At 44.2% G+C, this 18,604-nt stretch overlaps 2 protein-coding genes across 8 annotated transcripts in view; one reads left to right on the top strand and one right to left on the bottom strand.

Annotated features, from left to right (window-relative positions):
• The first annotated feature begins 520 nt into the window (after positions 1 to 520).
• On the top strand, positions 521 to 2,432 carry phox2bb (paired like homeobox 2Bb). The gene is made up of 3 exons (XM_076149168.1): positions 521 to 761; positions 1,418 to 1,605; positions 2,004 to 2,432. Exons 1-3 carry the CDS (start codon positions 521 to 523, stop codon positions 2,430 to 2,432), a joined length of 858 nt encoding a protein of 285 aa, XP_076005283.1.
• A 3,533-nt stretch (positions 2,433 to 5,965) lies between these two features.
• The window catches only part of LOC142999438 (LIM and calponin homology domains-containing protein 1-like), a 76,534-nt gene continuing 63,895 nt past the window's right edge, over positions 5,966 to 18,604 (bottom strand). For 4 of the 7 annotated variants that reach the window (XM_076149009.1, XM_076149014.1, XM_076149015.1 and 1 more), the window contains 15 exons: positions 17,502 to 17,964; positions 15,846 to 16,142; positions 14,782 to 14,893; positions 14,356 to 14,468; positions 14,007 to 14,106; positions 12,710 to 12,738; positions 11,842 to 11,955; positions 9,732 to 9,824; positions 9,397 to 9,561; positions 9,205 to 9,299; positions 8,860 to 9,012; positions 7,675 to 7,770; positions 6,897 to 7,005; positions 6,624 to 6,726; positions 5,966 to 6,387 (listed from right to left, as the gene is read on the bottom strand). In XM_076149009.1, coding sequence (XP_076005124.1) covers positions 6,362 to 6,387; positions 6,624 to 6,726; positions 6,897 to 7,005; positions 7,675 to 7,770; positions 8,860 to 9,012; positions 9,205 to 9,299; positions 9,397 to 9,561; positions 9,732 to 9,824; positions 11,842 to 11,955; positions 12,710 to 12,738; positions 14,007 to 14,106; positions 14,356 to 14,468; positions 14,782 to 14,893; positions 15,846 to 16,142; positions 17,502 to 17,964 — 2,068 coding nt within the window. In that variant the 3' untranslated portion in view covers positions 5,966 to 6,361. The remainder of the gene's footprint in view (positions 6,388 to 6,623; positions 6,727 to 6,896; positions 7,006 to 7,674; positions 7,771 to 8,859; positions 9,013 to 9,204; positions 9,300 to 9,396; positions 9,562 to 9,731; positions 9,825 to 11,841; positions 11,956 to 12,709; positions 12,739 to 14,006; positions 14,107 to 14,355; positions 14,469 to 14,781; positions 14,894 to 15,845; positions 16,143 to 17,501; positions 17,965 to 18,604) is intronic. The other 3 variants (XM_076149011.1, XM_076149012.1, XM_076149013.1) reach the window with 3 other exon arrangements.

The following is an 18,604-nucleotide window of genomic DNA, read 5'->3' as shown; positions in this document are numbered from 1 at the left end:
ATGGCGTGGTATTAAATTCTAATTAGAGATGCAGGGGATCAATGATAGGGAGGTTGGACAGCCCGGGCCCCCAGTGCCAGCCCAATAGACTGATGAGTTATTGTCATGTAAAAAAGCGCCAGCAATAAGACCAAACGCTTTGCTATTGTCCAAGCGGAAAGAGCCAAGTTTATTATGAGGACTATATGCTCTAGAGACCTCGGGCTAGGCGGCTCTTAGGGGGCTTTTCATAAAACAGGGCTAGGTTCCTATAAAGGAGGCCAGTTTTGGAGCAGGCGCTGAGCAGTGAACATCTCAACCCACCGTCCAGCCGCTTTACCACCAGTTCAAACTAAAAACAAGTCATCTTTCCCCCCCAAACTCAGACCGCGCGTCCTCCTCATTTTGATTTTGATTCCTTTTTTTCCGTTCCGAACCCACTTGTTTCGGGGGTTGTTGGTTGTTTTTTTTTGTAATTTTTCTTTGGCTTTTTTTCTTTTCCCGGAGAGTGCAGCTTTCTAAGTCCACCGAGCCTTCTCAAATGTATAAAATGGAGTATTCTTACCTAAATTCCTCTGCCTACGAGTCATGTATGGCCGGGATGGACACGTCGAGCTTGGCATCGGCCTATGCGGACTTCAGTTCGTGCAGTCAAGCCAGTGGGTTTCAGTACAATCCCATCAGGACCACTTTCGGGGCCACCTCCGGCTGTCCGTCTCTCACGCCGGGGTCTTGCAGCCTGGGGACCCTGCGGGACCACCAGAGCAGCCCGTACGCCGCAGGTAAGCAGCGGCTCCACATCCTCTACCCGCCGTATTATAGGAACGCCTTGATTGCATTTGAAAATGGAAATGTGTTTAGTATTTACCAAACGAAATTTGCTTACACAAATGAAAGAATTTATCACGTTAGAAGCGATTGCAGGCAAGGAGGTAATTCGGTTACGGGGTTATACTATCCCAGTCACACCCAAAACCGCCAACAGAATTATCTTAAGCTGCCAAAATGATAGGCATAATTTATTTACTTTGCGATGAGACATAAAGCTTCGAAAATAATTAGATAACCAAAGACTAAAGCTCATTATTGACACTGAATTGGAGTTACAGTAGCAACAAGCGGGGCGGATGGGAACATTATGACAACTTTTTCAAACTTGAGCCTCAATCTGAGCAGCAACAATTAGTTTACCATTACAATTAAACGCATCACAGGTCAGCAGCGGTATCAATTCAGAACTAATTCACAGGTAATCAAAGAGATAATAGAATTGAAAGCTTCAATCCAGAAACCTAACTGGATTTTTAGACAAAATATCGAATTTGAAATTTACTTCCATTTGACAACATCTCAATTACGCAATAACTATATTTGCCCCCCCCCCCATTACTGCACAGATAAAGGCTCTAACACGGTGGCGCTTGGTTTTCCTTTACAGTTCCTTACAAACTCTTCACGGATCACGGGGGATTGAATGAGAAGCGGAAGCAGAGGCGGATCCGGACGACCTTTACCAGCGCCCAGCTGAAGGAGCTGGAGCGGGTCTTCGCTGAGACACACTACCCGGACATCTACACCAGAGAGGAGCTGGCACTCAAAATCGATTTGACTGAAGCCAGAGTGCAGGTACACACAGCCAGCAGGCGCCAACACGCCAACACAACTCCCCTTATGCGCCATTACAAGAGGAATATGCATAATCACACATTTTCAATAATTTAAGAAAAACAATAATTTAAAAGAGCAATGATTTCAGAGGAACAACACTGGCCTCCTGTGGCACAATTATGCTCCAATGCGGAAAACACACTTTTATTAATGAATTAATTTGGAAATGAAGCTCCAAGACGTATATTAAATAAAATGATAAAGTGAAAAAGATAAAGATTATAAACCTCATGAAGTAAGATCATATCACCGAGAGCTATTTGAAACGACATTACAGCTTTTTTTGACCAAATTTAACTGTCTTTATGCGACATAATGGCGTCTTAACTTTGCGACAATTCTTCCCCGATACTTAGGTGTGGTTCCAAAACAGGCGCGCCAAGTTCCGCAAACAGGAGCGAGCTGCTGCGGCTGCTGCGGCCGCTGCCAAGTCCAATTCCGGAAAAAAGTCCGACCCAAGAGACGAAGACAGCAAAGAGACCAAATCTACCGACCCAGACAGCACAGGGGGACCGGGTCCGAACCCAGTGCCGATCTCTAACTGCGGGGGGCCGAGCCCGACCGGGGTGCAAATCAACACCACCGGGAACGGACAGGTGGACCAGGTGAAGACCTCCGTGTCCACCGGTATGGGAGTGACAGCACCGAGCCAAGGCTGGGCCACCGCCCCGGGGACCATCACCTCTATCCCGGACTCGTTGGGCGGACCGTTCGCCAGCGTACTGTCGTCTTTGCAAAGACAGAACGGAGCCAAAGCTACATTAGTAAAGACCAGCATGTTCTAATGAAGCGAGAGAACAAGAGGAGGGAAAGAAATGGGTTCTCAAACTGGAGACTCCGAGAAGAAATTGCCCAAGATTCACGTAGGGACAATTTAAAAAAAAGCAGTTAAAAAGAAGATGACAACTCTGTTATTTTATTTTGAAGCCTTGCGCCGTTTTCTTGTGGTCAATTGACACTTTACGCTTCACAAAATGTCCATCTTGACAAGTCATTCAGCTAGTATTGTCTTTAAATCATTCCACCTTAAATCACGTGGACGCCATTGACTCCCCGATCCTTCATCAGGACTGTCTAAGAAACCATTACGCACACTGAGACAAAGCAGAATAGATGACAGAATGAGACAAATCCTGATTAAAGTTGACATAAACCGGAAACAAGAACTTAAATCAGCCCCGTGAGGCGTTTAAGAACCCAATACTGGATTAAGTGACTTGTTAAGGTGGATATTTCGCGGCTGAATTATTACAAGCGCCCACATTGTAGATGTACCGCGCAGTGGACACATCAGAGTTCCATCAGCGAGCCAGAGCTTGAGCCTCGTTTAGTCACGGTGTGTCAGAGTTCAACAGCTGCTTTGTTCGGTAGAGAGACGCTTTAATGGCCGTGACCGAGGACGGACACTCACAATCTAAGCACCGAGCAGCCAAACGAGACGATGATGCATTCACGTGCTGTTCCGGGTTTATCTCTCTCTCGACACACACAAGCGGAAATAGCCTCTTATAGCTCTTTTTTGTTTGTTGATTTGTTCGTTTCCAAGGCTGCTGAGAGTTTAGTTTCTTTAAATTATCGATATAAACACAATTATTTCTTGGGGAGAGGAAAAAAAAGGCACAAACTTAAACTGCAATGTTCACCTCTGACAGGAATCTGTGTGTTTTGTGTGTCTTTCTACGGCAGTGTTTTTGTGGCTCAAATTGTATAGTGTTAATACGTATTACTGTCTCCTATAGTTGATCATAGGCCATTACTCCCTCGTAGATCGATCATAAAGTCCTTTTCGATGTTTTACAAAATTCCCTCGGAAGAATTTATTTTTGGGTAAAAAAGGGAATGGATGCAAACATTGTATTTATTTCTATATAATTTGCATGTTGTCTCTTTGTCTGATTTGACGATGATTTCACTCCCATTTTGTGAGCATTATGTAAACATGTTTTGTCCGGGATCCGAAAGTTATTTATATGTAGGTAATGAATGCTTATATTTAAGAAGGAAATATTTCTACATGTGCACATAGTTTTCCAGGTGTACCATTGAGATGGTTGTTGATGATAAAAAATAATAGTCCAAGTTGCTTTTGTCATGTTTTTGTTCATTTTGTTTTAGTTTGGGACAAACAAGAAAAAAACATGTTTGGTGATTATTGATGAGTTGAATTATTGCTCATGTGAAGCTACGGGGACAAACACTTCTAAGGTCCTGTGAGGAGGAAGAGGAGGAAGAGGAGGAGGAGGGGGAGGGGGAGGGGGAGGAGGGGTGTCCAGTGACTTCAGCACCACGGACAGCGCCGCAATGCAGAGAAGAACAGAGTAACATGGAGGGACTTTACAGCGCTTATAGAAAAAAAACCCAAAACAAAAACAATACAAATAATAGTTAAATTGGTATTTTCTGGAATGTAACAATAAAATATGATTTAAGAATAACAACAACGGCAATAATATTACTGCTAACAATAATAACCCGGGGCTTTGAGTCTTTGATCAAACGTAAACAGTTCTATTTGTTGTTGTTTTTTCTATTGTGTTAATCCTCTCAAAATAAGTCCAGAGACAACAAAATGTCACTCGATTTGAGAGAAAAAAGCCAAAGCAATTTATATTTTTTTCATTATTTCAAATCAGTTGACAGATTATTTTGGGATGGAAATAATATTCTTTGGCTGTTTTTAGTTTGTACACATTTCACATGTCTCTGTTTTAGTCACGATGTTTCACTGCCAATTTTAAAAAATCAACCAAAGCAGAAACAAGAACAACAGCAGACAGTTTTCATTTATTTATAACATTTTTATTTATAAACATACAGTATGCTATAAATGCAATTGCATTTAAACATCAACTTAATCTCTATTTTTTCGGATAGTGTTCAGGTGAATATTACAATAAATACAGAACAGACGTAAAGGTTTCATTCCCAAGCTATCCTGTCACATCTCCGCCTCAAAGATCCCGCTATGAAGAGACTCTGCAGAGAATTACTCATAAACTAAATGAGAATAAAAAATAAAAATACACAATCAGAACAAAAGCTTAAAATACTGTGTAGAAATGAACCTGGAGGAGAAGCTTGGCTATAGGATACAGTGGAGAGAAAGAGAGAGAGAGGGGCTGGGGGGGGCAGGTTGCTAGTTTGCTTCCATACAAGCAAATCATTTGGTTTAGGCTTAAACGTGCAGTTTACATCCAATACAATACACAACTGAGCTCTTCTGGTTAAAAATTTCAAAAAGAAGCAAGTGAGTGAAAGTAACCAGCCGGCAGCTCAGATCTGTGCTCCTGTCCGGCCTCACACTGCACCGCTGCAGCTGCTGGCTGATCTGCTGCAGATCCTTGGGTCTTTATCTATATGGAACATGTAATGGAAACATTTTGTAATTTTGTAAATGAATCCTACTTTTGAGCAAAATGACCTCAATTAATAGCATACAGGAGAGACTATACTGCTCTAGAATAAAACAACATTCAAAATTAAACCAATGTTCCCCCTGCTGCAGATATACTGTGTACGTTTCCTGCCTTTCGTTTTCACTGCAAATCAGAGGAGATATGGACAAAGGGTGCAGGTAAGGAGGCGATCTAGGAGGAAATAGGACTCGTAAAGTGTATGGCGAGGGAGGGCTGCAGACGCTCTGACTGCAGTTTAGCACAGAGTTTATATTTGGCCAACACCTCCGCTCCAAAACATGAAACACCACGAAGCTGGCGTCTCTTTCCTGCGTCGCTTTGCTTTCCTAAGGCACATTAAAGTCCTGACAGCCTGATGTGACCCCCAAAGCACAAAAACGGCTCACAAGTCACTGTTATTGCCCCAATGATCAAACTACATCCCACATGTGTGTTTTATACGAAAGGCTAATTTGATTCTGAGCACAGAAGTAGAGACGTGTACAAGGTCACAGTATGGGCCAAAGGAGCACAAAAATAAAAACACTATCATATTCCTAAGGGGCCTTTGATGTCTTTGGGACTCGATAGTGGGATTACAGTTGGATTTATTGCACTCTCAATATTCCTAAAGGGAGTTTCTATACATTACTTGTATATTCTGTTAAAGGATTAATTTAGTACTTCATTACAAGGGGTATAAAACTATACATTTCATCTGATAAAGTCTGATAAAATCCAATCTGAGCTGCCTGACCGCATGTTCAGTTTGCTTTCCAGGCTTTGGATTCTTAGCACTAAATCCAAAAATGAGGAAATGAAGACAAAACATCTGAAATGATGAAGAGACGTGTACATACTGATTATGCTGCATGTCCATTGTTTGAAACGTGACGAGAAAGAGTCACTTTTTTCCTGCGAGGGAACAATGAGATTCTACACACCTGTGAATTATTCTTGTGTTCATTTTGACATTATTTGATGTTATCAGAGCGTAAGTGTGCGCTTGTGTTTTCACCCAGGGGCCATCGTATCAAAATGGCGGCCACATCACAACAATCTCTCTCTCGCTGTGGTGGAACACGGACCAATCAGATCCAGGGTGTGATTCATTTCACTCACATATGAGAACGTAAACACACGCGTGTTATTTTCCGCTGTGTTTGTGATTTGCGTTGGACTGTAGTTCCCTGTTGGCTTCACTTGATGAATCTTAGCCGGATGCGAAGTTCTCGACGTGCTTCGTGGGATTTGCAGATAATCTGTTTAAGCAGGGATTTCCTCCATGAACCTTGTGCTTTTCTGTTGTGCGGACGTTGTCACAATGTGGTCGGCTGTCCCGCCGCTTGGGAGGAAAGAGAGAGAGAGAGAGAGAGAGAGAGAGAGATACAGTTTATAAACTCAATACACTGTTTTGTATTGAGATTACTTCTAGGGGAATGCAGGAAAAATGTCTGAAATTAGAAAAATGTTGCTGTGAGGAATTCTGGTTTGATAAAGGATTAATAGGCAGAGAGAGAAAGAGAGAGAGAGAGAGAGAGAGAGAGAGAAAGAGAGCGAGTGAGAGTGAGGGGGACTCACAGCGAGAACGGATGTAGCACTGGTGGCAGTTGAGGAGGCCACTCTTGATCCGGACGTCTGTCCCTGTGGTTGTATCGCCTAGTTGTCCCTTACACACCCCACACTGCATCAGAGAGAGGGAGAGAGAGCAAGGGAGGGAGGGAGAGAGAGAGAGAGAGAGAAAGAGAGAGGGAGAGAGAGAGAGAGGGAGAGAGAGAGCAGATTGTTTTGATTTTTTTAAATGTTTCTGGCATCAGGTCGAGTGCTCTGCTGCTCTGCTGCTCTGCCACCGACCTTGAAGCAGTGAATGTGGAAGTAGAGGCTGAGGGTCTCTATGATCATGGCGGCCCCCTTTCCTAAGGGCTGCCCACAGCTGGAGCACAGCTTCTTCCCACTGACAGACCTACAGGACAGAGAGAGAGAGAGAAAAGGAAAACAGAGAGAGAGCGAGGTGATACTTAAAATCTGAGAATGATGGGAGGTAATAGAACCAAATCGATGAAGCAGAACAGCAGTAAAGAAATGACATCATCACACTAACAAAGCGCCAGATTTGATGATCAGCATGTAAAGAAATGTCTCTATTTATCCTTCTGCTAGACTTAAGATGGACAAAAACAACTGCATTCCAACTACTTTCACACCTATAATCACATGTTATATTCCCTTGGTTACAGAATTGTCTGTGTTCTCAAAATCCTGATGACATCATCACGTATCCAGTTTCATCCCTTCGCTGCTCACAATCCTTCTGCGCTCTCTGATTTCCACATGTAAAGTCTGAGCCTGTATTTGTTGTCTAATGTACCTGACACGGCTGATCAAACATTCTGGCACATTAAGAATAAAAACTCTGGCTGTAAAATAAAGAAATAAGGACTCTTGTGAGTCTCCTCGACTCCTCGACTCCTCTTTGTATTGCGTTCACGTTGTTGTTGGAGGGAGGGAGGGAGGGTCCTGCTGCAGTGCTAAATGTTATGAGATGGGTGGAGAAATGGAGGCAGCAAAATGACAAAGCAGAAATGAAGCCCCCTCCCTCCCCTCCCCCCGCTGGCTGTTTGTGATGCAGTACCTGTTGGGCGTTGGAGGCTGTGTGTCTGGAGGTGGAGGATGAGCTGCGGGGGGGTTGGATGGGCTGCGGCCCGTGTTATTGTCAATGGTGCCGCTCCTGCAAATGGACAGCAACATGCACCGTGACGATGACTCACTGCCAGAGTGACACGGAGACGACAAGAGGCGGAAATGAACCAATCCAAGCAGGAACCATCTGCTTTACCTTATCTTACACTGATCTGCACCACTGACACACTCTCATGTTAGATGAGTGTAGGTGTTTCAAACTGCTTCTTTCTCCTATCATGGATTACTGTTACTTTATGAGGAAGGCTGTGAGTCAAAATACAGAAGCAAGATGCCACCTTGTGGTCATTCATGGTAACTGAAGATGATTCTAAAGGACACTAACAAAGGCTCCTGACTATTGTGTCCAATCAAAAAACCCTGCTGGGTTTGATTGGAATGATCTGATGCACTGATTTCTCAGCTTCAGGCTTGTGAGGAGATCTTGATGTTTGACGCAGTTGAAGAAATTGGATTTTATAGACTTTATCAGGTCTCAGGTATTTGAAATAGATTGATGGTCGTCTGTGCTTTCTTGTGTTTTACATTCTGGAGGAATGTTTTGTCTCAAAATCAAATATTTCTCTCCAAATGACAGCTTAAGTAGTTAAGTAGCTTCAGCTTCTTGCTCACTGTGTGTTATTTTGACCAGAATAAGGTTCTGTTAGTTGAGCACATGGGATGATGAGTAGCTTTCACATGTTATTCAGCAACCTGATGGGTGTTTGAATGAGAGCATTTCAAACTGCATTCTGAAGATGTAACTTAAGAGTATTCCTTAAATAATAGCTGCCTTAAATAACAACAACAAAGCAGCCATGAGGGAAACATGTACACAGCTGAGTAGGAGGTACAACTATAGATCTGTGGATTAAACACAGGGAGACATGGGAATGTGACTGCTGAGTGTCCTGAAGAAACCTGCAAATCAGATTATGTTACAGACTGAGACAGATGTGTTTCATCATGCAACAGTCCGAGACAGAAGATGGATCTAAGACAGGATATCTGCGCATTACCTTTGGTTTCGATCTAAAATCTTACTCAGACCGTTGATATATTTAACATTCTGGCTTTGACCTTTAATTTTATTCTGCCTGTACAGTAGTACAGTACACAAACACACACACACACACACCTCCGGTCTCCTGCTGGCCGGCTGGACTTGTTGCAGTCTGCTGTTTGCTTCTTGACTGGACTCTGGGTTTTGGCCTGTGCACTTGAAACCTTCTGGCCGTTCTGCAGACTATGAGCGTGCGTCTCAGTCTGACTGCTGGTCTGACTGAGGGAGCTGAGGATGACAGAGATGAAGCATGTTGGCATTATAAAGCTTGCTTGATCGGATTTACAGATCTTCCTCTCTTAGCTGGGTCAGTAGTTTCTCACATATTTGACTATAAAGCTCTAAGTAACACAACAATAACACAAAAGCTTCTTCTGTTGTTTTCTCCTCTACAGGCTCATCTTCATCTTCTTCACGAACCTTCTGCCTGTTTTCATGCTGTCGTCTGCAGTGCTGATGTCACTGGTCCTGTCGTTTTCTCTCCGTTTCCACTCCAGGCTCTCCGCGCTGCCCCTCTGTGCCGTCCAATCAGAAATGAGAAGCAGTCTGGTGAACGACCAATCACATCATCTCACACAAAAACCACAGCAAAACTATCAATCAGTCATTTACCGACTGTCTCTCCAGGAGTTCCTGCTTGCGTTCCCAGTCGGCCAGCGAGCGGACAATGGTGTCCTTGGGTTCTGCAGCGGAGGGGGGCTCCCCTCGGGTGGGCGAGGACAGGGTGGAGGAGCGGGGAGTCAGGGGAGTCACGGTCTCCTCCAGTATCCTACGCTCCTGTCGGGAAGAGGGGAGAGATACATGAGCCTGAGGGTGTGCAAAGAGCTGGGTAAACAACTCACCTACCCTGGCTGCTCCTGTTCAGGCTCTCTCTCACACACACACACACAGACATACACGCACACACACACACACACACACACACACACACACACGCATGCACACACCTCCTCGTTGTACTTTCTCTCCTCTTCTGCTACCTCCCTCTGAGCCTTCTCCCACTCCTCCTTCAGCTTCTCCTGCTCGCGACGGTACTTCTCCTGTCACCATGGCAACAGACATATGACACACAGTACAGAGCCTCAACACTGCAGCAACAACAGGGGGGAAGGGGTTCTAAACTATATGCAGGTGGTCCATTTGCGGAAAATTACACAAGTGGAATTATATCTGCGTGCAAGAGGCTTTTCTTTTCTTCTCAGTGCGTCCTGCTCAATGTAAACATAATGGATTCAAGATACACGTACAAGTACAATCCTGAGACTTGATTCTGAGATAAGAATATCTAACACTTGCTCAGGTTGTTAGGGCTTAAAGACAAAAGAGAGCAGAAGCAGGAAATGTAGACAAAAAGGCAAAGGCGAGCATGCAGAGGCTGCTGGACACAGAGTTCCTGCACAAACTCCAGCTTAAAATCCACCCGAGGTTGTACTTAGATTTCTCTCATGTAACAGTGCAAAAATGAAGACGAGCAAGGCGATACGACACTGGTCACAGCTATTTCCCCCCAGGACTATTCAGACCTGTGCAGGAACACTGACAGCAGGATACAGGGACACATAGAGAAGGAGAAAGAAAGAGATCAAAACGCAGAGACAACTCAGGGTTACCACGGGAGGGGAGGGGGGCGTTGGGTGGGGTTGGGGGTGGGGGTGGGGAGGGCAAGCACAATGAGGCACCAGTCATTCATCCATCTCAGTGCGTCTCATCTGGAACGAGACCATAAAACAAGTGCATCGACACTGTGATCTCTTCCAGGTGTGTTCACAGAGATTATGGTGTGGGTGGGTTTGGTACGTTACCATGAGCAGTGAGGCCTTTGAGAGAGAGAGAAGAACTGGTGGGGGAAGGGAGGGGTGGGGTTGGGTGGGGGGAGAGGGGTGTTTGAGATGCACCTCTTATTGGTTGAGGAGAGAGAGGGTGGTTAGGGTGGCAGCAACAGCAGCAACCTTGGGCAATGTCCTTGTTTGTGTGTGTGTGTGTGTGGGGGTGTGTGTGTGTGAGATGGAGAGAGAGTGAGGGTGTGACACGGAGCTGGAGCTTACTCTCTTTTCATTGCACAACGCTGCCACTCAGTGGCCACGGCGTGTATAGGAGGAGCTGGAGCGTCGCTTTGGGAAGCAGCGAAAGCTCACGACCAAACAAATATGGAGGCAAAGCTGCAAGTAGCGATGAAATGGGGTTAATCCCTCTGATTCTGAGATGCAGATCATCAGCCGAGATCACTTATTAATAGGAAACTGGGCTACACTTGGATGAAAAGTGAAAGTTTTCTTTTTTACGTCTAGGTTACATCATCATTTCAAGGACTATAATCAAGGCCCTGACTAACTCTAACATGTTATTGTATGATTCACTTCAAATAACTATGTTTTGCATTTTTGCCTAGGTGATCTCCTCTAAGTTGCTAGTTGTGAGTGAGCACGAGTGTGTCTGTCTCTGTGTAGCTGCCCTGTGATATACTGTTGACCTGTCCAGCGTGTCACGGATTGATGGATTAATATATTGATATATAGTCACTGAAATGCTGTTGAAACCATGGTTACGTAACCCAGCTGTCTATGAAACTTTCACATTCCACTTGAAGCCTCTAAAGCGTCCATGTCCAATTTCCTTCTGTGCCAACAACATGCTTTCAAAGCGTGCTTGGTTTGAATCCACTTCCAGGTTTTGCTTATGCACCGATTCATGCTTATCTCTTAAAAAGTCGACCCAGAACCTTTTGATACTTCAGCACATCAGCATTTGGCATTTGATTTTATCTTAAGCAACTTTGAGTGTGGGCCTTGTTGCCATGGGCACAGTTGCATTGCACATGAGCGCCGCCCTCTGGTACATGTGCTGTCTTATTGACTTACTGCACGGGAGGAGATGCTTTGCGAGTTAAGGGTCAAACAGAACTGGGCTTCAGAATAGTATACTGTACGACTAAAACTCCAATCCACGGTGAATCCTGGCCGTTCTGGTGCCGACTCACTGAGCTCCACGGGGCATTGGAACCTTAACGTTGGCAGTCTCAAGCACCATGCTCTCTGCTCACTGAGCTGTACTGTGTACCTGCAGCATGCGCTCCTGCTCTTGCTGCCACCTTTCCTGTCGCTTTCGCTCCTCATCCGGGTCCCAAGACCAGCGGTCGCCCCGCCTGGCCTGGGGCAACACCGGGACTGACACCTGATAGGGCCCCACAGGAGTGCACACACAAACACACACACACACGCACACACACACACACACACACACACACACATGCGCAAATGTACACACAGATATACATGCACAAGTTCACACACACATATATACACACACCTCCACACAATACCCACTCACACACAAACACACTCACACAACCCCATCCGTGAGAGCCAGTGGACCCCGACAAGCACCCAGACACACACGTCAACACAGATCCAGAGGAAAGGAAGGAAGGAAGGAAGGAAGGAAGGAAGGAAGGGAAGAGACATAAATTGTCGGTCTACCACAACAGCACTATTCCAATGCTATAGCCAAAGGACTCCTACTAAAGAGAGAGAAGACAGAGAAAGAGAAAGATGAGCTCAAATGAAAGTGAAGGAGGAATCGTGCTCTATCATTATCAACACTGGAGCTAAACTAGAACGTTAGGTAATCATTAGATTGTGTGATGAGACATTGTTTCTACATTTACATCATAGGGATATTTCATTTTGGAGAAGCAGATTCTGCTGTGACAACACCTAAACACTTCTGTTATTCAATTCAGCTTTGACTTGTGGGTTAGATTTGTGATTTGGGGGATTTGGTGGTTGTGTTTGTGTTGTACACATCGTCCCTACAGAGTATTTGTTCTTTTCAGCTACGTACTGTATGTACACTCCAACACACAAGGTAGTAAAGGCAATGAGGGGCAGGGCTCAGTACAAACACTCAGATGATCATTGTTACTCACGTTGCCAGGTTGATCTTTCTGCGTCTCCTCTGTAGAGTGAGTGTGAAAAAGAACAAGGGGTTAAAACACATCTCAAACAACAGAGTTTGTAATTACACGGTCAAACTAAAAGCGTTCTTATTTGATGGGGAAGGTTTTTGGATGAGAACGCCCACAGTGTTGGTTTGGAGAACCTGAGGAAAGATGCAGATGATTGGAAACAAAGAGAAACACCAGGTAACACTGAACGTCTGAGGGCCACCAAAAGCAAGAACAAAATCTGGATTTTGTCTTTATGTTTTGGTCTATTCAGCTAGAAATTTAATATTCATCATTTGAATCTGGTATCTGCTCAGCTTTGTGTCCAGTACAAGACAGATGTTGTAGCTTTTGGATGCACGGCGCAGCTCAAAACAAAGACACATAAAACAACAAATATTTGCAATTTTAATGCTACCATGGATGACATCATTCACGTGACGTTCCAACAGTGCATCTGATCAAACAGAGGTGACATACACACAAAATCAATTAAACATGACATCATTTTGGGAGGAAACTTTACAATCAACGACGTACAGATGAGTTCAACCTGGAACAACTGTGCACTTGTTTCAATGTGCATTCAGTTGTAATCGACATGAGAAACTTCAAAAGGACGTTTAAAAAGGAGAAAGCATCACACGGCAGCAACGGAAATGTAGAAATGAGTGAAAGACAAGAGATGGGACTCAGGTGTGGCTGCCTCATTGACACCTGGAGGAAAGACGAGCTCCACCCGTGAATGAAGAGGTTTACCTGCAGGAGCGAAGAACTCCCAGCGTAACTTAGGGTTGCTGGTTGCCAGTGGAGACCTGACACTGTTTGCAAACTCTACATCGAAATAAAAAAATATGTAGGCGGGAGGAAAAGAGGGAATGAGGGGAGGAAAGAAGGAAAGGGAAGATGATAAGGAAGGGAAAGACAGATAGTCAATAGGTTCAACACTGAGTCCTTCAGGAGGGATTTAACCCTCACACATGTGCAGCCCCACCCTAGGATCACAGAAATACAAAAGGATAGCTGACAAAATCCTTTAAGAGGAACATGTTGGATTTTGCAAAAAGATCTCAGAGCTTGTGTGTTTGTAAAAGGTAAGTTATTGATATGAGACTTCTTTATAGCTGCCAGCAGAGGTCAGTAAAGGACACAGAAGCTCCTCTCAGTCCAAAAGCGAAAGAGAAAGCGTGTCGGGTTGAAAGGCAAAAGGGAGAGAGAGAGGAGTGAGGACTGAGGAGGAGGAGGAGCCAGGCAAACACAGAGGAGGAAGAGGACTCACCTGTTGTCCTGTCACACGATGGGATACTTCCCAGGGATTGTGACGCAGCCACGCTTGGCAGGCTCTCTGTTCTCTGAGACGCCTGGGAGTGCTCGCTGATCTGCAGGAAGATTTACAAGTTATTGGTCGATCAGTTGATAGTGTGACGGTTGGTCTGGTGTGTAGAGTGACAGTGTTGAATTATTGATTATGTTTGTATCAAATGATTGATTACCCTACTTATTGTACTGGCTGTTAGTGTTTTTATTGTTTTTACAGTTTGTTATGTTGCCTTGCTGCAAAATTCATGGGACAATGAAGGACTGAATTGAAATTGAATTGAATTGATTCATGTGGGTTGCAGCCTCACCTGTGACATTACTGGTTGATCTCTCTGTGTGCCAACCTCTGATTGGACAAGGAAGCACTTGGACGTGTTTTGACTAGAGAGTTCAGTTTGACCTTGGAGGGTTTGTTTGGCTTCTGAAAACACACAGGCAATGTAATAAAGAAAAAGAATCAACTGAAATTCTTTAACAAAATGGAAAGAAGGTGTCAGTTTCAATATCTAGGAAATACCACTTTCATCAGTAGGAACATAAAGATGTGTGCAGAGTTTAAGTCTGGCTAGGGTGCTGCTGTCAAAGTCAAAGTTTGATATTGAATAGTCTTGACCTATAACCAATCCATAAAATAAATGTGACCTATTTTCAAAGGCAAAAGAGACGACCATTAACAATAACAATGCAATGTCATAAAACACCACTAGGTGTCAGTGTAGCGGCAGTGGTCAGACCTGCAGGCAACGTTTCTTGGACTGCAGTCTCTGTCTTTGATTGTTCTTCTTCCAGAGGAGTTGCTGACAGCACCACGGTTTTCACAAAGCTTTCTCCTGGTTGCTGCAGTTCCTGTAAAGACAACAGATAGTTTCCGACTGAAGTAATAACCCTAATTTAATGGGATCAAAAGAAAGTCATGCAAATAAAGAGTCTTCAAAGATCCATGTCTAAAACCTCTTATCAAGTCTAGCCATTAAATAAACCTGCAAATACTGTTGGAATATGTTAAAATGCAACCAAGAATAAAGCAGAGCACAGAAAACGGAAGTGTAGTCTGTAAACTATTAGAACGACTGCAAGACATTACTGAATGTTTTATAACACACTCTACAACTAAAAGACATTTTGCTGAGTACGGAGAGGTCATGTAATCAGTGTTGTGACATTTATAAAAAAGCTCTTTCTATCACAACTATGAATGAAAAACACTTTTATTGTTGTTGTTGCTGTGCCTCTCTGCGTGTCTCTCCCTCTCATTTCTCTCTCTCTCTCTCTCTCTCTCTCTCTCTCCCTCTCTCTCTCTCCCTTTCCCTCTCTCTCTAAACCCAACTGGTCAAGGCAGATGACCTAGGGCCCAGTTCTGCCTGAGGTTTCTTCCCATTAAAAGGGAGTTTTTCCTTGCCACTGTTGCGAAAGTGCTTGCGCATGGGGGAATGTTGGGTTTCTTTAAAAACTCTGTATGTAAAGTGCCTTGAGAACCTTTGTGGAAAATGAATCTCAACTTGATCCAAAATAAATAAAGTTAAGAAAAGTAAATCTGACACAAAACAAAAGACTACAAACTAACAACAAAACTACAAAATACAAATAAATTATTTTAAAAATGGTGGAAATATAATAATAATAATAATAATAATAATAGTAATAATAACAACAACAACAACAACAACAACAACAGCAACATATTTTTAAGATTTTGAATTGATATAACATTTCATAATTAAATCTTATAATTAGTGTCCTTTCTATATAGTGTGAACATCTGATTTCATTGAAGGCATATGAAGGTGCAGAGTCTGACCGTGGGGAGCGACGTGGGCCGGCTCAGTGGGACGGAGACCCTCTCTGCTTGGACATCTTCAGCAGGCGACTCTGTCCCAACTGGAGAGTCCTTGGGCTCCGTCGACCCGGGGCTTCCTGTGGGGGCTGAGGTGTGTGTGCTGTGTGTGAGCAAGGCTGAAGTGGTGGGGATGTCTGCTGGGTTGTTGCTGGGGCTAGGGGGATACGGCTGGAAATGCAGAGGAGAGTCTTCTCTTCCTGGACTCTGGGGCATGGAGGGAACGTTGTTGTCGCCATTCACTCGGAGCAAACCGTCCACCTTCAAATACAATTCAGAGGGAAAATATTTACGCTTCTACATTTAAACGACTACTACAGTTACCAATTAGTTTACAGAACCAGAACCTTTTTTTCTTAAACCTTCCTTTCTTACTTAAGACTTAGGTCTTTTTCGTTGATCAAAAACAACTGCACCTAAAACTGGACCTACTGTTGTCAATAGAGAAAGCAAACCACATCTTCACCACCATGTATACATGAGTACATTGTGATGTTGACACTTGATTGCTTTCACTGCAGCATTTTAAATGACATGCCATTTACTTGTAATGGAGTATCTTTCCATCGCCTTATTACTACTTTAGCTTGAGAAAAGGATTCTTCCACAAACAAAGTATGCATCCTTATTAGCCACTCATGTCTTTTCATCCGTCCCTCGACACCATTTTGGCCCCTGTGACAAAGACACAGTAATGTATGTGTGAGGAACCTCGGAGTGAGCGGTAACTTAAGACACAGTGGTGGAGTTGGGGTGAATGCAGGCTCTCAGTTTGCTCCCCCCTCTCCACCTTCTCATCCCTCTCCTAGCAGCCTGTGTGGGCCCTCTTTGTCCACCGGGAGCCCACTTCACATTGAGAGGGCCCTACTTGTCAACGTCTTAAGTCAATAGGGAACAGAGGGCTCCATTCAAAGCCGGGGCTCCGCTCAGACTCCAGACAAGACATTCCAGCGAAGAGCCGCGCTCCATTTGGTCTGGTAATATCCCACCACTCCCACTCCTCCACACCAAAACACTGGATCTCATTCTGAATATGGCCATTTGGTAATTTTTTCCAGAAGAAAAGGAAATGGATGCTGTTGAGAGGGCTTGTGTGCTAAATTGAAACATTGCACATTTCTTCTGGGAGCGGACGTCTCCCTTGAAACCGGCCGGTTCATCTCCATGGTGGTTCTTCAGCATTCTAATGTAAATGCCAAGAGAGAGAGAGGAGCGCGACTGAGATTTGCCCATCAGTCTGTGAAGAGGGCAGCAAACACAGGGAGGCTACTGCATTCAACGTGGCCACGCCCTTTAACATGCCCACTAAAGAAGGATTGTCGTTATAACACTTGTATTCATCTTATCTGCTGAGGATGAGGAGGGCATTATTCATCCCCATGTAGGGCAACTGAACAGAGTAATGCCTCATGTAACCTATGAGCCATTTCACTATGGCAACCGGACCAATACTGATACTGATACAGCTATAGCTCCTGCTCCAGATTACACATCACTTTAAGAACAAGTGATGACCTACAGCATCCCTAACTCTTCTCCTCTCTCTGCTAGAGTTGTTGCTGAAGTAACGACAGATACTGAGGAAATGACAGTTGATGTACCAATCAGGACTCCTCTTACCTTGTTGCCGGACCAAGGTTCAGCTCCTGTGGGCCGTGACTGGAAGTAAGGCTTGGGCGTCAGCAAGGGCACTGGTTTAGGTGACAGTGCTCGGGTGGAGGGCGGCTCGGATGAGCGCGAGCGGATCTGGGGTCGGTGCTGCAAGGGAAACTCCTCGATCCGCGCCTCCACTGTGGATGTGAACTTTGGCGCCGGGGCAGACTGTTGCCGCAGGTACTTCAAGGGCCCGTTGGGGTCCACGTCAAACGGGTCCGAGGTGGTCGGTGATGGGGAGAGGGAGATGGGGAAGGGCATGGAGGGGTCGGCCGACACGCTGCGGTCCAGGAGTTTGGGTAGCTGCAGGCGCTCCAGGACACTCTCGCTGATGGAGAAGCGCTGAGCGTAACGCTGAAGAACCACTGACGCCTCTTCCGGGCTCCTGGCTCGCTTGTATGCGTCTCTCAGGTCCTCCTCACGGCGCTCCCTGAAGAACACAGGAGAGCAGGTACACATGCAGGGTAAAAAGGCAAGCAACTAATACCACACAGTTTGATAAAAAAAAAACCTCTCCATTTGCAACTGATATAATCTGAAAAAACCTATTTATGCATTACAACTGTAGTTTTAGATGTTGTCAGTGTGTTTGTAATGGCTAAGACTCGTAGGATATGATGAATGCTTAAAATGTATTTTGTGTTGAGACAGTATTTATTTTAATGTGAGTTTGAGCCCCACATGTGCTTTTGCAAAACATTTTTTAAAAAATTGTAAAAAAAAAAGTATTGGTTTTCTTTTTGTATTTCTCAAATCTAGATTCTTTTTTACACATTTAGTAATTATCAGGAATACACAATAAAAATATGAATTTTTGCAAATAAACTCTTCAAATCTAACCCAAAGAATATTTTTAAACTTTTCAAAGATTCTAAGGAAAGCAGAATGCAGATTAAAATGGGACAGACTTATGTTAGAGGGGAAGAAAAACAGACATGGACGTAGCAAAACTGACAAAAGAAATGAATAAGAAACTCAAAGTGTATCAACAGCATATCCAAAGAGAAAAGAGTTAGCAATCATCAAACTATGTGATTCCTTAGTGATTACTGACGTTTGTGAGGCCATAC

The sequence above is a fragment of the Genypterus blacodes genome, unplaced genomic scaffold, assembly GCF_046128005.1.
Source record: "Genypterus blacodes isolate CSIRO-AG114 ecotype Tasmania unplaced genomic scaffold, CSIRO-AGI_Gbla_v1 ptg000044l_1, whole genome shotgun sequence".
NCBI lineage: Eukaryota > Metazoa > Chordata > Actinopteri > Ophidiiformes > Ophidiidae > Genypterus > Genypterus blacodes.
This window is presented reverse-complemented; position numbering and strand designations above follow the sequence as displayed.